Raw genomic sequence first — 13,669 nt, 5'->3', positions numbered from 1 at the left:
GGAGATACGAAGTATAACTAGTTAACCCGGCGAGATGACTTCATCGGCCATGAAATCTTGGCATACACTTGGCAACGCAACCACGCCCCTCCATTTCCAACGATGATCGCTGAAAGTGTTTGCGAACGCGCTTCTGTTGTATGCTGTTGCCTGCCCGTCAGTTCATGGTAAGGCTGAAAAGCTTGGCTCACATTGGGTCCCTCCCCACCTGCCCTAAGTGACTTGAGAATGTACAGGAAGAAGTAAAAAAAGGACAATCTCCCTTCCCGACGCTGCCGACTCTCGCCAAGGCGAGTCCTCCCTCGTCCTCCACTAGCCACCCCCCGCATTTAACTTCACACATCATTCCTTGTCGCTATTATTCTCACCATTCCTATGATTTATTCTTATTTCGTTGCGCCGATAATCTCATAATGCCCCTGTCCGACTGGTGTCGCATCCCGATTCATCCCGTTTAACCAAAAGACCATCTTCTCCCGCCATGGCTGCTAATGCTGTGGATCGTTTTGGCCCTAAGTTGGTGGACAAGGCCGACAAAATCCAGCAACGAGTAAGCACTGGGGACAACTCGCAGCCCGCTGGCGGTTTTGATTCAACACCTATTCCGCACGCTCCGCCTGGGTACACTATCAAGTTCACCTTCCATCGCGGGGTGGACCTCCCCTTCGCAGATATCGGCAGCTTCTCGTCGGATCCTTTCGTCTTTGCCCGCCTCGACGTTGATCTGCCTCGCCGTCATAAGCAGGATCCTCCAGTGACATTTCGAACCCCAACGATACACAAGGACAAGAACCCGGTCTGGAACTGTGAATGGATTGTTGCTAATGTGCCAGCCTCGGGGTTCAAGTTGAAGGCACTTGTGTTTGACGAAGATCCCGCCGACCACGATGATAAGCTGGGGCTGGCGACCATCGAGGTCCCCTCTCTTTCGGAGAATTGGTCGAATATCAAAGAGCAGCCATTCAAGGTCAAGCATCGCTTCGCTAGCAAGCGGGTCTACGTCCTGACCAATATCTCCAAGGTCACTGGTCATCACAAAGAGTCGTTCCTCTACATGAGCATTGAATGTCTGGGGAAGACTCCAGGCAACGAAGGGGGCCAGATGTATACTGTGGGCCCCAATCTCTGGTTCAAGCACTTCTCCCCTCTCATTGGGCGCCTGGCAGGTGTGAAGGATGCAGTTCAGAGCGAGGATGGAAGTGGCAAGGAGATCAGCCGTTACAAGTGAGTTGCGCGACCACTCTCAATGAAGTGCCTAATGTAGTGTTTCCGTTGATGCTGACAAAGTGCCCACTACGGCCAGTTTCCAAGCTATTCAAATGCAGTTAACTGGACCCGTCCCCTCGGAGATGTACCACCGCTACGTGGAGTTCAAGCCTTTCGTGGCGGGCATGTTCCAGGCGCAAAGCTTGCGAGGTCGGATTCTACACAAGGCGCTCCATCACCAGCACCAGCGCATCTACAACTTTGATCGCTCCACGCTATGTGGTACTTTCCCGAAGCCCTGCCGGGAAATGACTCAAAAGTTCCTGGAGTTTGTCCAGCACGGCCAGGGCGGACGGATCTTCACCTACGTACTCATGTTGGATGGACAGTTCCGATTCACCGAGACTGGCAAGGAATTCGGAATTGACCTACTGAGCAAACACACCATGCACAGTGGTGTGTCGAGCTATATCGCGTTCTCAGGCGAGTTCTTTGTCCGCCGTCGGAGACACCGTCGCCGCCATCGCTCTCGCTCGCAGTCCCCTACATCGCGTCCCTCAACATCGCATACTTCCACCGAGTTCCCCGTCGAAGAGGACGATGACGAAGATCATTCCAAAGAGGTCCAGGAGGTCTCGACCGAACCGGCGGACTATGAGCTCTTCATCGACAACGATAGCGGTACCTATCGACCGAATGCGAAGCTCTTGCCGTTGTTGAAGAAGTTTTTCTCTTCAAACTTCCCGGGCCTTCATGTCACGACCTTGGACTGCAACGGCGATGCAGAGCGAATGGGACAGCTCAAGGAAGAGCAGCGCGAGTTTAAGAGAAAGCAGGGCCAGCTCATCACATACCTACAGCAGAGCAGTGCCTCGTCCCTGTCCATCTCCAGCTCGGAGGAAGACGAGCTGAATGAGCGCAGTGAAAGCGGCAAACAGCGAAGCGACCTATCCCGCCGAGTTCATGAGATGCGCGATGTCAAGGGCAAGATGATGCGATGGGTGGAACACGATGGCCACGCCGATCAGCCTAAGCATCGCTACATTGCCGGGCGCGATCGAGCTGCGTCGCTGGGAGAGGTTAAACAACCTCGCAAGCCTTCGTCCACGGTAGACTCGGCGGTCTAGATGGTGCCGTTGTCTGTTTTCGAGCTATAGCCCTTTTGTTCTTGGGGTCTTTTTGGTGGTTGCTTCCCCTTTTTTTTTTTTTTTTTTTTCCAGCTGTTTAATACACTTCTTCTCGGCCTGGAACCGAGTTTCACGACGCTCATGACCTGGTTGATGTTTTATGGCCCCGATGCAATACCTGGAAAGGAAGAATAGAGTTGGGGGAATGATCGGGAGGAGAGCAGGCGTTGTGTAATGATTCCGCGCGTGTTTCATATTCATAGGCTTTATTGTGATGATTCCTAATTTTACTACTGTGATGTTACTTGACTATTACCCCCTTCAGATGAGTATATTCTGGCGTTGGATCGCTCGCGCATAGAGTTTCTGCTCGTATGGTACACTTTGTTATGTCCTATTTCAAGATCTTTCGTACCTTCATTAGTATGGTTCTGTTTATTTCTTCTACTTCTGTGTAGCTTCCTCCTTTTTTTCCCTTTCATTTCTCTTCTTCTCCCTTGGTTCTAATTTCAACCAGCGCCTGGCGAGGGACTCGATGTTGGAGGCTGAAACAAAGCGCGTGTTCAGCCCCTCTCCTTTGCAATCTCGGAGGTCTCCACCGAACAAGATCAAGCACTCGAGACTCATATCAAGTGACCTGTGCAAGTCCAGCAAGTAAGCGGAGAATCATGCAAAGCATATCAAATTCCACCAAAAAAACAAGGCGTGAACTCTCAGGCGATGATCCATGGGGCGTAGCAAAGCCCAAGGTTTGAAAAGAGGCGCTCCACCGATCCCCCCGGGCATCCACCCCCTCCTTCAAATCGACGCGATCAAACCGATCACAAGCTCTTCGACTCCACCCTCTCCTTCCACTCCCCCTCCTCCCTCCCTCCCTCCCTCACTCTTTTGCTCTCCTCCCATTCCCCCCCCCCCCCCCCCCACCCCCCACCCCACCAGCCTCACAGCTTGTCACGACTGAATGACGGATTCCTCTTCCTCGTCTGCTCTCTTCTACAGGCCATCCGACTGCCGAGCACCCTGTCGATGGCCGATTGACTCGGTGCCTATTCCGACTCCTTCTCGCGCCGTGACTTGAATCCTCTGGTGCCTGCGCCCGCCATCATGGGCAATGTCGCCAGCCGTCTCGATGATGCTGGGAACTTGTTCTTCAAGGACCAAAATCGCTGTATGTCCGCCCCTGGTCTAACCCCCAGTTTCCAAGCCCTGCGACGGAGCTGACAAACTCCGTGCCTCGTCAGTGTCCATCGCCGCCGTCACCATTAGCAACTCCCGCCGCCACTTGTTGACGCTATCCCCGAATGCGTTCCCGGCCGCCAGGTTTATTGCGAAGAGGGAATCCGGTGACGAGACTCCGATCGAATATATTCAGGTATGGACTCCAAAAATGGACCTTTAGGATACTCCAGAGGGGCGGAGCAAAGCGGGCTATCCTGGGGGCCGTCAATAACACCATTCCAGGACCCCGATGCCCCTCCAAGCGCGCCAGTCCCGACGTTCTTGCTGCGTCTATCGAATGACGATGAACTCATCTTCAACTTCACCTTCGTTCTCCGCCAAACACAAACGGGAAACGTTGCTGGTTCTACGGTGAATGGCGTCTCGACATCGCTACCCGAGGTGGTGGACACCGTTCTCACAGGACTCACTTTCGCCCACGCGTCCAACTCGAAAGAACTAGATAATCTCATCACGAGGGAGTTCCACGCGAATCCCAACTTACAGAATAATTCCAACGTCCAGCTCATCGGAAATTACTCCACCGAAGGCACCCCCTCCGTGTCGTTTGATTGGTCTTGGAGATGGAAGCCCCCCAAGGTTACAGAGGACAAGGGTGGTGGCTGGCGGAACAGCTGCAGTTTCTTGGATTACGACCAGAAAACGAATCGTCTGAATACCCTTGCACATTTCTCCTTTTGGGTACATAATACCGTTCGTCCGCTTCCCAGCCCGCTTCTATCCTCGCCCAACCTGGAGTTGCCCGTGCTGCCGTCACGCAACCGCGTCCCCTCCACCCAATCCGCCATTTCGCATTTCAGCGACAGCGATGCTGTTTCGACCTCCAACGTCCCGGTCACTACCCCTCCCGAATCCGCAGACGGTCCTCCTTCACTACCACTACCACCACCCGTTCCAGCTGCGGCCCCGCCCCTACCGCCCGTGAAAGTCGACCTGCTACATTCTCGCCCAGGAGACGATGTGAGTGTCGTGGAGGATGGCCCGCTATTCCGTGCCACTATGAAGGCGTTGGAGCAGAAGACTGGGAGTATGCGTGCAAAAATAAAGAAAGTCCTTAAAAAGGCCGAGGCTGCTCAAACCGCACAAGTAGCCTGCAACGAGTCTATGGAAGCCTTTTTGAGCTCCTTGAATGATGCGTCAACGTCAAATGCCAACGCGATTCAGCCTGCACTGGATCACTACTTCGAAAAAAATCGCCCGGCAGATTCAGAACTACGAGCAGATTAATACGATACAGCTGCAGAAGCTCGTCATTGAACCACTCATCAAGCTCTACACTAACGACATCAAACAAGCCGAGTCGAAGAAGAAGGACTTTGACGAGGAGAGCCGCGATTACTATGCTTATGTCAGCCGATACCTCGGCCAGCGACAAGATTCTCTCAAGGAGAAGAAACGAGCTGAAAGTGATTCGAAGTATCAGGTTAAGCGTCGGAACTTCGAGCTGAAGCGTTTCGATTACTCTTCTTTCATGCAAGATCTGCACGGTGGCCGCAAGGAACAAGAGGTTCTCTCGCATCTGACTAAGTATGCAGACTTCCAAGCCCAAGCTTTCTTGGCAGCCGCCCAGAAGGTTGAAGAAATGGCTCCTCAATTAAACGCCCTAGTGCATGAGGTCAACCAAGCGGACAAGGAATTCCAGTTTCAAAGATCTGAACGAGAGGAAAAGCGAAGGGCCTTGGAGAAGAATAGCAACCCTTACATGGAGCCCGATGTCGTTGCTGGCGCTCCCTCGAACATTGCATCGACATCATCAACCGCCGTTACCGCCCCCGCTGCTAACAAAGGCGCCGCCTCTGGTGAAGTAGACTTAGGTCGAGCGGATAGTACTAGCTCGCAGCTCCGTGGGGTGATCAGCAACAGTTCTTCTGTTTCGTCTCAAGCCAACGCGGGATCAGTCGGCTCGGCTACAGGAACCTCGGCACCTACTGCGAGCAACAACGCCGCTGGTGCACAGAATCAGAATCGCTTCAAGGGCATCCGAGATCTTGAAGAGCGAGACAGCCTTGGATCTGATCGCACTGCTGGCCAGCAACGGAAAGAAGGTCTCCTGTGGGCGTTGTCTCGCCCTGGTTCGCATATGGATCCGAAGGGTATCAACAAGCAGGCGTGGCACAAGTAAGTTATCCAGTTCCTCCTCTTCTGTTTCTCACTCCGCCAAACTTCCATTGCTAAACTGATTTCACCATAGGTTCTGGATTGTTTTGGACCAAGGGAAGCTTTCAGAGTATAGTAATTGGAAGCAAAAACTAGACCTCCACATGGAACCCATTGATCTGCGAATGGCCTCTGTCCGCGAAGCCAGGAACGCAGAGCGACGCTTCTGTTTTGAAGTCATTACGCCTCAGTACAAACGCATATATCAAGCCACCTCGGAGGAGGACATGGCAAACTGGATCCGGTCTATCAATAATGCACTTCAGAGTGCAGTGGAAGGCCAGGGGATGCCGCCACCCCCGCTTTCGTCCAAGAATGAGTCTTCTAGCGGCCGTGACATTGGCTCGGTCTTGACAGGCAAGAGTTCCTCTGTCTCTGGTCACCATTCTTATTCAAATAGCTCTAGCACCAGCGCCAGCGGTGTCAGTCGCCGCACAACGGTTGGAGCTCGGCCCAGCTACGTGAGAAACGACAGCAATAGTTACGAGGAGAACCCCTCCCGCTTGCTGCAGGTTGTTCGCGAGGCCGACGAGGGCAATAACTGGTGTGCCGATTGTGGGTCTTCCTCGAAGGTGGAATGGGTATCCATTAACCTTGGTATCATACTGTGCATCGAGTGCAGCGGTATCCACCGATCTCTGGGAACTCACATTTCCAAGATCCGGTCGCTCACACTCGATGTCCATTCATTCTCGAACGATATTGTGGAAATCCTCTTGCAGATCGGTAACCGTGTCAGCAACATGATCTGGGAGGCCACACTGGACCAGTCGCAAAAGCCGATTGCCAGCTCAACCCGCGAGCAACGGCTCAAGTTCATTACGGCTAAATACGTTGAACGAGCACACGTCGAGAGCCTGCCGTCCACACGCTCCCGCTTTGCAACTCCCGATGAGACACTCTTGGCATCCATCAAGAAGAATGATATACAAGGCGTACTTTATGGCATTGCCTTGCGTGCCAACGTGAACGTGGCCGATCGGTCTCGCAACACCCACGCCGTGTTCCTGGCCCTTGCAGCCGCCGAACCGGCCTCCCCAGGCTCCATTCCAACCACCCTCTCCGCTCGCTCCAGTGCAAAGGCCATTCCTTTCCCCATCGCCGAGCTGCTGGTCCAGAACGGCGCGGAAATTCCCCCGGCACCTCCTTCCATTCCCCTTTCCCCCGCCGCACAGCTGTACATCAGCCAGCGCACGGCCCGTACATCTGCCTTTAGTGCTCCCGGGCTGGGTAAGCCCGCCGTCAGTGACACGTTAGGCTCGCTACCCACCATTCGCGCCTCCAGTAAGGATGGTGCTGTCTCGTCTGCATCACAGAGCTCCACTAGCTCCTTGGATACCAAGGAGAGAGAAGCTGTCTAAACGCGGGAGTGCTGGAGCCCGGTTTGCGGGGAAGGTGGCGTCTCTTGGAATCGATCGATAACGCTTTACTTCAAACCCCCTCATCACCGCTATTTCTTCCCCCCCCCTGAACACTCTGTCCCTCTCGATTTGGTATGAGAGGCTACACCTGTCTACGCCTTTTATATGCTAATCCCCTAAATACATCCTTCTAATGAGCTTTGCATGAACCATTTCCCCTTCCCCTTTGATGACTTCTGTTTCTCACGTATGGATGGGGGTGTATGTTTGAGATCATTGGTGGTTAGCTCTTTTCATTTCTTATCTGTGTGTCTTTTGACCGTCCATTTGCTTCTTACTGTTTACTTCCAGAAAGGAAGAAACACGAGGCCGTTTGACCTGGTCTCCCATCTTATGACCGTGTCTTTTCCTGTGTCCACTTTACTTCCATCTGACATAATTGAATTGGGATGGAGGCTTTGTGTTCCAGTGCCCATATTATCCTTTTGGATTGTCCTTGTGTCTTTACACATATTCCGTCTTGTATATGCTTTTGGTCGTCTGCGTACTTTGTAGTTTATGAGCTAGTTGAATGGTTTGGCCTTCTATGTTTTTGATGATTCATACGCAGGGATCATTCATCGTATACTTCATGAGGCTCTTCTGAACGAATGGTCACTTTGAAAGCAGGCATATATACATCCAGCCTCAAGTCAACCCTTTTCAAGATTGTGTGTGTCTACATATTGTTTACTTTGTAGCGGTTTTTTTTTTTTTTTTTTTTTTTGGAAATACCCATGGTACATAATGAGGACTAGCTAATAATCTATGTCCTTGATTATTCACTGAGTGAGGCCGATGACCAATACACGAGTGATTAATCTATGCACGTAGAGCCTTCGCTACTACAATATGATAGTCAATCCTGATCTGAATTCTCAAGCCATATCATCGAGGACCAGCTCAGCCCTGTCAATTCATTCTCATCACATTTGAGATTTAAGCGTGAGTCAATCACCATGGCAAGTCCACAGCTCAGCCGGACCTTACAGCGCCTGTGGAGATACCGGAGGGTTTGGGTAGCTCCGAATATCTCGTTGCCTGACAGTGGCAACATCTTCGTCTGTTTGTGGAATCCCCACCGACTCCAGCAGCTGCCAATGTCCACTTCATGTAACGCAGGACAGGCCGTGGGGCCGTGGCGTGGAATGCGGCATCCGCCGAAGAAGCTGTACAGCTCTAGAAGTGGAGATCGTCAATCTTAAACAGCGAGTCCACGAAGTCTCAATTGTGATCTGCTCAGCTAGATTCTACTCTAGCTGGATTCAAATAGACTCCTATATCGTAGTCGCCCTGGTGGTGGCTGTGGCATCTGGTTCAGCCACAGCTGGCTCGGATCAGCCGAGTAGTCGAATCCAAATGAATCAAGTACAGAGTACCATGGCTGATTGAAGGCCCAAGCATAAGGAGAGATACAAAACCAATGCATAGGAGTCTGTCCGTATAGAGCTACTGCAACGATCCCCAATGGCACCTGCCTCAAGCAGCGCAGGTTCCCATGGCCACAAGCCAACCTTGCCGATCCTGCAGTAGCTGAATCCTTTAGGCAATAGAGCAACATTAGGCTGGGGCAATGTTTCATCAGTGTGACTCACTGCCAGTCTGTCAATGTATTTCAGGCGATAGATCGACCAGTGAGTTGTCCGGAACTCCAATTGATCTCCAGCCGATCAGCCATGACGCCTCATTCAACATTTCTCCTTCCAGAAACAGAACGGGGCTGTGCATGCTCCTTCTATCACAAGACACACATCCATCGTACCACCATCCATTGCTCGACGGGTCCTGCGGCAATGTAAGGCTGATCCCACGGGCACAAGAATCCCTGGGCGCTGGAAGTGTGGACATCTGTACCACCAAGAGCACCCAGCGAGGTGGAGCAAGACCTTGCTCCTCTTGGACCTTCCCCTTTCGTGGCACATGCAAGCACTCCCTTTAGAAACGTCGATCTTCAAAGAAAGGTACGTGTTCAACTGGATACCTTGAGTAGTGACCAGTATCGGTACGCGGACCACCACACATCCGAATGATAATAATAGAGCCCTCCGTCAATATCACGACATCTGACTGGGTCACACAAGCCATCTATGTCTTCAAGATGCCATCAGCGGCGCCCAATGGCTATTGTGGGAGGGGACACCGTTTCCTTTGGAGCATCACATCGTTGCAAAGTGCTGCCCATCAACGTTGGTGGATGTAGGATGACGTTGTGTGATTGGGTGGCTTGCCAGGAACGCGGAGATGATACGCGCCTATGACGCCATGACGCCATGTGGCGCCTTGGCGCCTCAGGCTTCTAAGGCCCCGTAAGGCTCCATAAGGCTCGTGAGGGTTCGGTGTGGCGCTGATCGTGCCATGCTGAATCGCGCTGAATGAGAGGGTTTGGGTGATGAGAAGGCGTTTAGCCATTATTCGTTGCTATCGGGCGGGTCTGTGTCTCATGTCAAGGGTGTAAGAAGAGTTAGTGGTTGTTGTGGTTGTACCACGGTCGCTATATTGCATGGAGCATTATTTGATATGCGGAGCCGCTCGATAGATACCTACTCTATGGAATCAAAGTACTGTAGGTTGCAAGTACGAGCTGTAGATATCCTTTTTTCCTTCAGGTGAAGATCGGTGGGCATAGTAAGAGCCTCGCTCTGACGCATTATCGACCTCGTGTGGAAGCTCTGTCTGCAATGTGATCATGTAATGAGCGTTGACCGGTATCATCTTCAATTCTCCAGTAGCCGGGTAGTAATACAGAGCAGGTATATGTTCAAAAGCGACTTCGGACAGCACGCAGGGGTCAGGGTTTCTGGTATTTTGATATTGCGCATCGTCAGGGCTTCGCAGTGAGGCAGAGAGATCACCTAACTCCTCTTGAGGAAAGATTCCTAGCCAGTCATTTGCGAGAAAATCAACATCCGCAGAGCTGAGGAGCTAGGGACATGGCTGCAGTGATCATTGAGCAAATGACCTATTCATAGAATCGTAGGTCACAGCTCAGTATGGTTTTCTTCTGGACTTGATGGAACTCATGGGTAGGTGAGTGGTACTGTGGCTCAAGCCTTGAAGGGACACAACATCCACGAGATGAGAGAGGTCAAAGGAGTCAGAGAAACGTCCTCCTTTCGCAAGAGCAAGAGCGAGATGGCGACTCTATGAACTCGGAGAGGCCGTTTGGTCGGCAGGCAGGTTGCCCTTCTACAGTATTCCATGTGATTGCCACCACGAAGGTACGCCAGGCTACGGGTCTTGTGGAGAGGTCCTCTAAATAAATCAGATCATAGCCCAAAGTCAATGGGAAAGGAGAATTGAGAATTCTAATTTCCGGAAAAACGAGTACCTTTGGTCTAGGATTACTGGACACTTTTAGATAGCATTTCACCATGTATCCCTGCCAGTCTATACAATTGTAGCTACAAGGGTATACACTTCGCGGCTCACCGCCCCAGTGATTGGCTGGGGCGCCATGCCGAAAGGTGGATCCTCCAACGTCATAAGTCGAAACAACATCCACTTCCACTCTCCACTCGTCGACTCCGTCAAGCGCCCAAGTAACTAACTAACGACGCCTTGGTCAGAACAGCCCTCGTTACCAGAACCAGATCCTGCTGGAACTCTTCCAATCAAACCAATTCCTCGCTCCCGCTCTCCTTTCCCGGTCGTCTCGGCCCAGAGAGGGTGTGAGATCAATGTGACCGGTCGACCCTCCTCCCACAGAAAGAGACGAGGTTAAATTACAGCTCTACAGCGGGTTCCCGCCGTACCCGATAGTATGGTCTGATCGACCTGGTGCCTTGGGTCACCTCCGGGAAACCCAAATTGTTGGACAACGGCCCTCGGACGAAGCTTGCCTGTCCGCAAGGATAAATGGCCCCCTTTGGAATGTCCATGAATGCCACATTTGGCTTCTGTGGTGGCGCGATTTTGCTCAGGGCGTTTCCCCGAGCGTTGCTCGGAACATGGATCTCGTGCACAGCTTTAGTGACCACACACGTCGTGGACTACCAAAATGGGCAGCTGGCTAGCAGCTTTGGTTTTACCGGGTACCACCGGATTTTGGGGGAGACCTCACCCGCTATTGGCGGGATCATGATCGAGTCTAGTGGGAGTGTACCAAAATGTTCCCTCCCCCCGTGGCTGTTCCCCTTACTTGGGTTCCAAGGTACGACGCCCGACTGGCACACAAAGCCAATTCGTTTGAGAGGCCACGGGTGCTGCGGTATGGCACCCCATCAGTACCTTTTTCCTCCCTTGGAAGGAAACAGAACTCCGTGATCGTGGCCGCCACCACCACCAAACCCCCGTCGAGGTACTTTATCATTATCCGTATTTATGAATTATTTTGCCATAATTCGCTTTTATTTCCCAGTTGTTCGATTTCCCCATCCTCGATCCACTTATCGACAGTTCACTCCTCATGCATGCATAACCCACACCTTGACGGTGGCAAGCTGGCCTTGCAACTCTTTTCACTGCCACCACCATTGGCTAGCCCCAACCTGTAATTTTTCCTGGTCTCCATTTTCCATGCTCTGTCTGGCCCCAGTAATTGGCACGTCTTCTCGATTGGGCCCCGTGGTCCCGCTTGTTTCTATTCTCGATCCCCATTGTACTACTGTAAGAAATCATGATTCAAGACCTTTCATACCTTGATGTGACTCGCCATCAGGCCTGGAGAGATCGCCAATTCCGTTGCCTGATATTTGGATCCTTTTTCCTTGTTTCTTACGCTGGCATGATTGGTTTGATGCTGCGAAATTTGTGGCTTTCCATGGCCCCCAATGGTCTGCAATCTCCAATTGTCTTCTCCAATCGCCCAGCGTTCTGTCCATCCCCAGCAGATCCGTGGGCCGCTTAAGCCACAACCCACCTGTGGCACGGCCTCTTTGTTCAACGACCCGCCGAGCCGCTTATATTCGAGGAACAACCGACCCAGCTTCTACGCTTCTTCTACTCATCTGATTTGAAGGTGGTATGAGAGAAGAAAAGAGCAGAAAAGGGTTGAAGAGATCAAAAGGCCCGCACTTTCTCCACTGACCGGATAACAAGCATTCATCAATACGACAAGAACTCTTTTCATTCAAGAGAAACCCCGAGGCTTCAGACTCGAAAAGAGATCGGTGGACTGAGTGGCGCATGGCTGAAAGAAAAACCCCGACAAAATTGAAGATCTGATTCAAAACAGTCTGGTGGTGTGGACCCTGTGGCACCATACCTTCTCATGTTTATGGTACCTGGTCACATACTGTCACTTTTTGTCTAAGAGGTTATTTAGTTTAGTGTGCAGCTGTGGCCTGGGCAGGGGATATCCACTTATCCTCCTCGCGCGCGCACACACACACAATCACCCACCTCCAATTCCACCTCCCAACAACTCTCAAACAACAGATTCGACCTACAATCTTCGACAAGATACATCCGGTATACGGCAGGACTCTGGTGAAGTTCCCGTACCTCCGTTCTTGTGTCTAGAGCAGCCGTGACCCAAAAAAAAAAACATACAACCTTTTGGCCTATCATCACTCACGAATCATCCTGGGTCCGATCAACCATTCAATCGGTTCACAGCGGTTCATGTCTACTACCCGCCTTGTCCACCTCCTCCACCGCGTCCATTCTCCATGATTCATTGACGCCCTAGCACATCTGTCCCGCTGTCAGCCACAGCTCAGACGTGTTTTTGACGGATTCTGCTCCATACCCTTGCTCCTCCTTGGGCTCCCAAGCATTAGAGTCCGCCACAGTGCTTATCCACAGTTGAACAGCTCATTCGCCTAGCCCGCTGTGGCTGGACCGTTCTGTGGTTTCGAACCCCATTGATTCGAATTTCCGTCAATTCCTTTTTACTATTTACCTGATCCTTTAGCTTTGTGTCCTTTTTGCCATTTTCTGTTTTCTTATTATATTTTTCTCATATTTTTTTCTGCTGCCTTTCTTGCTTGTCTCCATTCAAGCTCTCCACATTCGCCTTCCGTGAGCAGGTATATCTGCGAAGTCCCAGGTCCCTCTGCGGCTGGCTTGCTCTTTTTTGATCCTTCGAGCACTTCTGCCCGCGATCTTCACGTTCAAAGGTATGTGCGTTCAGGTAGACTTTTTCCGTTGTCTCTCGTTGCTCCATGCGGACTGAGCCACACCCGATTCCTCGGCCCAGCCTCTCCTGCAGCAGGTTTGCTCCTTCGCACTAAGCTGGTTTCCGGTCAGCGTATCATTTGCTTGTTCTGTCATTCGTCCGTTTCTTTCTCTCTTCTATCTGGTTCCCCCGTCTTGTGCTCAAAGCCCCTCTTGCCCCGCGGTCTTTTGTCGACTATATCTCTGCCTTATTCGGGTTCTGAAGACTGACATGACGATCATATAGGCCGTTGTTTTCCAACTGTTTTCTCTCGCCCCATCTTGTCTCAATTACATAGGTAAGCTGCATTCTTTCGGTTGGGCTTTTCTGCTTCCACCTTGCTGTCTTGTTTTGTCCCCTTTTCCCACCTTCCTTTAGCCTTGTCTGTCTGCAAATCGTGGGCGAATCGACAGCCCTACAAGGGCTAGACGCTCTTCGGATCG

The 13,669-nt window shown here is 51.7% G+C and overlaps 2 protein-coding genes across 2 annotated transcripts; both read left to right on the top strand.

The window, feature by feature from the left end:
* Positions 1-481: 481 nt before the first annotated feature.
* N7458_004038 (C2 domain protein) lies at positions 482-2,333 on the top strand (the record flags this gene model as incomplete). The annotated part of the gene is made up of 2 exons (XM_056907420.1): positions 482-1,224; positions 1,265-2,333. The coding sequence occupies 2 exons, from the start codon at positions 482-484 to the stop codon at positions 2,331-2,333; spliced, it is 1,812 nt and encodes a 603-aa protein (XP_056768147.1).
* Positions 2,334-3,437: 1,104 nt separating this feature from the next.
* Positions 3,438-7,090, top strand: N7458_004037 (putative ARF GTPase activator (Csx2); the record flags this gene model as incomplete). Its single annotated transcript, XM_056907419.1, has 5 exons — positions 3,438-3,501; positions 3,530-3,705; positions 3,795-4,714; positions 4,737-5,690; positions 5,764-7,090. 5 exons carry the CDS (start codon positions 3,438-3,440, stop codon positions 7,088-7,090), a joined length of 3,441 nt encoding a protein of 1,146 aa, XP_056768146.1.
* Positions 7,091-13,669: the final 6,579 nt, after the last annotated feature.

This window comes from Penicillium daleae (genome assembly GCF_028827525.1).
Source record: "Penicillium daleae strain IBT 16125 chromosome Unknown utg000004l_segment0_segment0, whole genome shotgun sequence".
Lineage (NCBI taxonomy): Eukaryota > Fungi > Ascomycota > Eurotiomycetes > Eurotiales > Aspergillaceae > Penicillium > Penicillium daleae.
Note: the sequence above shows the minus strand (reverse complement) of the source record. Positions and strands in the feature narration are given on the sequence as shown.